We start from the raw sequence: 6,433 nt of genomic DNA, 5'->3' as shown, positions 1-6,433 counted from the left end.
TAAATATATTTCCAATGAGGCTATTCACATGAAATTTTCACTAGACATCAGTATTAACTCAAGAAATCCGGAAATATAAAGAGTTCACAACAGTAAAGTCCATAAATAAAGTTATGTGTAATAAAGTGGAATGACACAGAAAAAAGCATTGAACACGCTAAGTGAAATTTATTTAATACTTAGTGGAGGAGCCTTTGTTTGTAATGACAGCTTTAAGACGCTTCCTGTATGAAGAAATTAATCGGCCACAGTATTCAGGTGTGATTTTGACCTATTCTTCTAAACATATTGTCTTTAAATCTTGTTTAATTTGATTCAAGTCAGGTGATTGACTGGGCCATTATAACGCCTTGATTTTTTTTCTCTGAAACCAATTGAAATTTTCCTTTACTGTATGCTTTGGATCGTTGTCCTGCTGGAAGGTCCACCCACGTCTCATCTTCATCATTCTGGTGGATGGCAGCAGATTCTTCTCAAGAATCGTCCGGTAAATGGCTCCATTCATCCTTCCTTCAATTATATGAAGTCTGCCAGTACCACGCGATGAAAAACAGCCACACCATGATGCTTCCACCTCCAAACTTCACTGTTGGTAAAGTGTTTTAACTCCTTTGATCCAAGATGGTACAAGTGTATCTGTAGGCATGCCATCTCCCTTGTCTTTCACGTTTGTTACAGTCTGCTGTATCTGTTATGTCTATTCGTCTGGCATCTGTGCTGTGTTTACTTTGTATCGTGCCACACTGGTATCGTGTAGACTCAGTGTTGACCTATGTTTGTCAAGCTTTGCTCAACATCAAAAGCTGTATAGGAGCTCATCTGCAATTTTGTCCTGCTCTGCATTCTCGTTTTCAATCATCGTCCAGCCAACCCGTGGTGGAGTGCGCTCACCGGCTACCATGCTGCTTTCCTCCTCTAAGGAAGCGCCGCAGGAAGAGAGGGTATCATGGTGGTGTTCGGGTGAGAATCAGACGGACAATTGCATCCTCCATACAATCGATGGAGTTTCCCTTGGTTACTATGAGCTTGGAGGGACTCTACTTGACGCGACGCTCATGGGATTACAGATATGTTTTTCATCTGCCTATTTTCGCGGACTTCCTACACTCATCTAATTGCTTTGCTCCTCCACGATTACGGCTGTCATAGAGGAGTGAACTGTTTAAATCTCTGCCAACTGGATTTCGTTCAACCGGATCTGGAGTCGTTACCTCAGTCTCCTCTGCGTATGGCCCTAGTTAATGCTAGGGTTAGGGTCCGTGTGCAACAAAACTTTTATCTTAAGTGACTTTTCTGCCAGACGTTACTTGAATATTTTATTCCTTACGGAGACCTGGGTTAGTACTGGTGAGTCAACAGTCTTCGAGGAGCTCTATCTGCCGAACTGTTGTTTTATTAGTAATCCAAGGTCTGCTGGCATGGGCAGTGGTGTTGCTATGGTCTTTAAACAATTACTTAATGTATGGACAGTTTCTGCTGGGATTTACCCGTCGTTTGAGGTACAGTTTGTTGCGTTAGAGTCCACCTCTTCCACGCTATAATGTTCTTTGATCTATAGGCCACCTAACCTGGACAGTGATTTTTTAAGTGATTTTTGTGGATTTTTAACTTCTGTTGTTCCTTTGTAGGATCATATGTTATTATTAGGTGATTTTAACATACATGTCTGCTGCCCTGGTCAACCCTTGGTTACTGAATTTTGTAATGGAAGCATGATCATTTAACTGTGTCCTTTGAGATTTTTTTAAGATTGTCTGTTTAAGTTTCAGAATGCAGCAAAATCAGCTAGGTATAGGAGTAGTTATATCATACACTTTCTGTCAAACTGTCAATCAAAGTGTTGTGTGTGATAATTTATGACCCTCTGTGCTTCCCTGACTGGCAGGTCTGTAGGGGTGGTGAGGGGGGGTAACCCTATGGAGTTTATCAGCTGGTCAATCTGGCTCCTTTGTGTCTGGGGGTGTTGTGGAGAGGTGTGTGTTGGGGGGAATAGCCCCCCTCCCAACAAAAGGTGTTTATGTTAATGAGTTTGGTTTTTGGTGGGGTGAAATACGTCTGAAAAGAAATAATGTTTTTAATATGGGGCTGTGTTTGTGTTACTTTGTGGCGTTATTTCGTTTGTGTAAACACATTGTTAGAAAAGCATGATGTTTGAATGTGTACATATATGAGTAGAATATTTGTTTTGTGAAATAAATGAAAACAAATGTTGATTATGTTTTTTAGGGATCCCGGTTTACCTTTGAATAAAAAGTTTAGGAGTTAAAGCGTCTTTTTTAAAAAAAGAATCTGTTTAAAAAAGAATCTGTTTAAAATAATCGTTTGTATTACATACATTCTAAACACAACCCTTTAGGATGTAAAAAATGATCAAAAGAGCTGTTTAAAAAGAATCCGTATTACTAGGTTTCCAAAAAAAAAAAACACATAAAAACTTTAGGAGGTAAAAATGGTTAAAAGAGCTGTTTAAAAACAATAGCACCTATTACACGGCTTCTAAACAAAGATCCTTACGAGGTAAAAATGTTAAAGTGCTGGCTAAAAGAATCTCCGTAATGTTTAAACTAGGAGAGAAGTATTTTCCAGAGATGTCTTCCAGTCGCTGTGTTAAGCAGTAATGAAATTAAACGGAGACGCCTCACTCTCGCTAAACCCCGCCCACACATACGCGTTTTCAGACACGCCTCTCTCTCTCTCTCTAAACACACCCATTCACATGTTTTCATCGTAGCCAGTACGTTCTGTCAAAATGTCAATCACGGCGGTAGAACTAGAGGGCTAATTTATGGCCTCGTCCTTGTCAGGCCTGCGTTTCTCTAGGAGTGCTTAATTTATGGCTCTTTGTTTCTTCCTGACCAAAGAGTTTTTTATGACTAGGGGGGTCGTGGTGTGATCCTACAGATTGTTTATGATAATGAGTGTCTGCGGGGGTGTTAATTGCTTTACGACACACCCTACAATAGGTATGCTTTATGTTTAAAAGTAGGGTCAGTTACGCAGAAGTCTCTAAGATCGCGGCCGTGTATCAGAGCGCTGTGTAATTTTAGGCGAATCGTCGATTCTCGTTTTAACTCACCTTTAAAGCTTTATATTTTATTTTTGAGAATACTTCAAAGAGGAGATGGCTGTCTGTCGTAACAGTAAGTGTTTTGTTTTTATTATTATTATTATTATTATTATTGTTATTATTACACATAGTTAAGAATGTTTTTATTTATAAACGAATTTATGGTTTATTGTGGTGAATAAAACAGGTATCTAACGCTACAGGTGATGATGATATTGTGTCTATCCCGGACATCGTAGACGAAATCAGGTTTCTGAACAAGGCAAGCGGTACGTGCGTTGTTATTCTTTATAATTGTTCGATCCTATGTATGATGTGTATGTGTTTAATGATTTTACTTCTTTTTTTCACAAAGGGTCGAACACAGAAGTCCCGCGAGTCAGGTTTGAAAACCCCGTGCTGGGTAAGATCTGTAATAGCGAGATATTTATCTGATATGTTTAAAAAGTGGTTTAAGATGTTTTCTTACGTATTGTGTTCGTTTGTTTACTGTTCAAGGCTTGTCAAATCTTGTAGACAAGATCGCTGCACCCGAGTTCAAAAATAGTGCTGCGGTTTCCACTGAACGCGGTATACCAACGAGCTCTGGAAAAGCCAAGCGTAAAACAGTCGCTCAGGTCCACAGCGCGGGTGTCGCTACGTCTAAACGTAAACGATCAAGATCTCCCCCACGATCGACAGACGGTGTGTAGCATGTATTTTAATTTTTTTATTTTATTTTTTAAAGAGTGTTTCATCATCCTAATTAGTGCCGGTATCCTAAGCAATGTTTTGTGTTTTTTTCCCCAAACAGAGTCAGCTGTGAATGAACCGAGCACTATAGACTCTTGTTTGAACTGGAATCAGGAGCTGTTAGATTCGTGGGACGCATGTGTATTTACCCCGGTTCCCGGAGACGATCTGCCTTCAAACCAAGAAGCATTTGGTCGCGATGCTACTGATGTTATAGACAATAACAGAGACTCGGCGGAGGTGATACGAACCGGGTTCAAGGCCATCGAGGACCGTATTGCTGGTTTTGAAAAGACTTTTGCCAGCGTCACCGAGCGTCTGGACATTATAGAGAAGAATCAGCGTCTTTATAATCAAAGTCTTGTGGAAACTTTACAAAAACATACCATCACACATAAAGAAATCATAGCAAACCAGAGGCATCTTATTGGGGAGATTCGTCGCGTTGATCACAATCAACACCTGACGGCGGAATTGTTAAAACAGTTTGTACAGTTAGTTAAAAACAAGAAACTCGGGTGAGTTGTACAATAAGTATTTTATACCCCTGTGTGTGTGTGTGTGTGTGTGTGTGTGTGTGTGTGTGTGTGTGTGTGTGTGTGTGTGTGTGTGGTGCGTTTATTTGCTGGTGTGTATCTGGTTTACTGTGTGTGATTTTTACTAGTTTTTGTTTCAATAATAAAAATGTCAAAGCGGTGTGGTGAAAACTCGTGTAATCTGGGAGCTGCAATTAAATTTAGAAGATGCGACGACGATGGTCTGTGTACTTTTGAACAGCGTTGCAATACAGAGACGTTACAGGGTTTAATTCGGACAATGGAGGATCTGAATAGACAGCAGTCTACCACCGATACTTTGTTGGACTTATTAAACATTGTTAGATCAATGGCTGAGGTTCAAACAGAGCCGCTGCCTAATTCGTTGTTAGACATACGTTCAAATTCGTTGTTAGACAGCGATTCAAATTCACAGCAGGTGGGGTGCGGGTCGGACAGTCAATCGTTTAATCCTTCGGAACCAAATTTTGGGTTATCCGAAGCCGCTATTGAGTCTATCGTAAGAGAGGGTGGGTCTGTTGGTGATTATACGGTGGTACCGAGACGCAGATTTAATGGTTTGGAGATACGGCGTCGTATAAACATGCGTGTGATAACCGCTCCAGACCTGGCAGCGTACGCTATATTTCTGCATGATATCATGTCTGAAATAGTGTCGTTTTCCAGACTGCTGGCCGGCGATGGGGGCTTAATCAACATTACCTTGAGAGGCCCTAGTCTACCCTCTGACGTTAACGCTGTCTTGTCACCTGATAACGATTACGATTTGCACATATTCACACAACAACTAGAGAACATTATGCAGAGTAATTCTGACGTACGGGCTGATGAATGTCTAGATCTGTACGTGTCTATAGCTCGCGGTAAACACGGTGGCGCTTATCGAAAGATACGTGATTTAGCTCATAACGAGGTGATTGCCAGAAACAGAATGAATCTGTTCTGTCCCAACAACATATCTAACAATCTGTGTTTTGCGATCTGTCTGTCCCATTTTCTACAACCGCATGCGTCATGTGGTGAACTCGAGTCGTTAGCAGCGTCTCTACAGAAAACTGCAGGGTATTCTGTACAACAAAAGATAGGGTTTAATGACATCACACGGTTTGAACGGTTGTTACATGTTAAAATAGTGGTGTTCCATAGGACATGTTCTGGTCTGTTGGAACACTTTACGAACAATGACGAGCCTCATAATAAGACCGTGTTCTTGTATTTACACAACGAACATTATTTCTTGATTAAGAACCTAAAAGCATTCATCGGTACACCATACGTGTGCGAATACTGCTATCGTGGTTTTACTAGCCGCAGAGACCACAGGTGTAAATACGTTTGCGATGTATGTAATGCACCTGATTGTCATAAATACGCTGGCAAAACGAGGCAATGTCACGATTGTTTGCGGTACTGCAGATCAACCTACTGTTACAACGCGCATAAACAAACGCAAACAGGACAACAGTACGCTCAGTGTGATGTCACTAAATACTGTCAGAAATGTAATAGGCGATATCACGTCAACGGAGCAGTACCAAAAAAAACATGTGTGCCCTGCAGAACACTGTATCCATTGTAAAGCTGAGTTGGTTAATGACGGAGTACACCAATGTTTCATACAGCCGATAAAAATGGAACCACCTAGCGACAAATACATTTATTATGATTTTGAGACACAACACACGGACGGTAAACACGTGGCAAATTTCGTATGCGCCATTACATTTAAAGGGGAAGAGTTCACAGCCGCTGGTACAGACTGTATAGATCAACTTGTTAAAAAGTTTAGACAGCCTCATTATCAGAATTACACATGGGTTGCACACAACGCTTCAGGGTTTGACAATTTTATACTATTGGAATATTTTGCAAAAGCAGGGCTAACACTCCAAATTACTATGCAAGGCTGTCGGATCATCTTAATGTATGATAAGACATTCAAGCAACGTTTCATCGATAGCTACTCTTTCATCCCTATGCGTCTGTCCATGACATCCGCCGCGTTAAATCTAACCTGTGCTGAGAAAGGTCATTTTCCACATCTGTTCAATAGAACCGAAAATGAAGACTACGTAGG

General features: G+C 40.8%; 1 protein-coding gene across 1 annotated transcript; it reads left to right on the top strand.

Annotated features, from left to right (window-relative positions):
* Positions 1 to 899: 899 nt before the first annotated feature.
* Positions 900 to 4,321, top strand: LOC128603287 (uncharacterized). The gene is made up of 5 exons (XM_053617597.1): positions 900 to 941; positions 3,255 to 3,336; positions 3,423 to 3,470; positions 3,566 to 3,751; positions 3,861 to 4,321. The coding sequence occupies exons 1-5, from the start codon at positions 900 to 902 to the stop codon at positions 4,319 to 4,321; spliced, it is 819 nt and encodes a 272-aa protein (XP_053473572.1).
* The last annotated feature ends 2,112 nt before the right edge of the window (positions 4,322 to 6,433 follow it).

The sequence above is a fragment of the Ictalurus furcatus genome, chromosome 28, assembly GCF_023375685.1.
Source record: "Ictalurus furcatus strain D&B chromosome 28, Billie_1.0, whole genome shotgun sequence".
Taxonomy (NCBI): domain Eukaryota; kingdom Metazoa; phylum Chordata; class Actinopteri; order Siluriformes; family Ictaluridae; genus Ictalurus; species Ictalurus furcatus.
Note: the sequence above shows the minus strand (reverse complement) of the source record. Positions and strands in the feature narration are given on the sequence as shown.

Excerpts from the sequence above, each read along its gene's own strand:
- LOC128603287 (XM_053617597.1), top strand. The coding sequence starts at position 900 with ATGCTGCTTTCCTCCTCTAAGGAAGCGCCGCAGGAAGAGAGG. Across the intron at positions 942-3,254 it reads AAGCGCCGCAGGAAGAGAGG|GTATCTAACGCTACAGGTGA; the intron begins GTATCATGGTGG and ends TGAATAAAACAG. Across the intron at positions 3,471-3,565 it reads GTTTGAAAACCCCGTGCTGG|GCTTGTCAAATCTTGTAGAC; the intron begins GTAAGATCTGTA and ends TTACTGTTCAAG.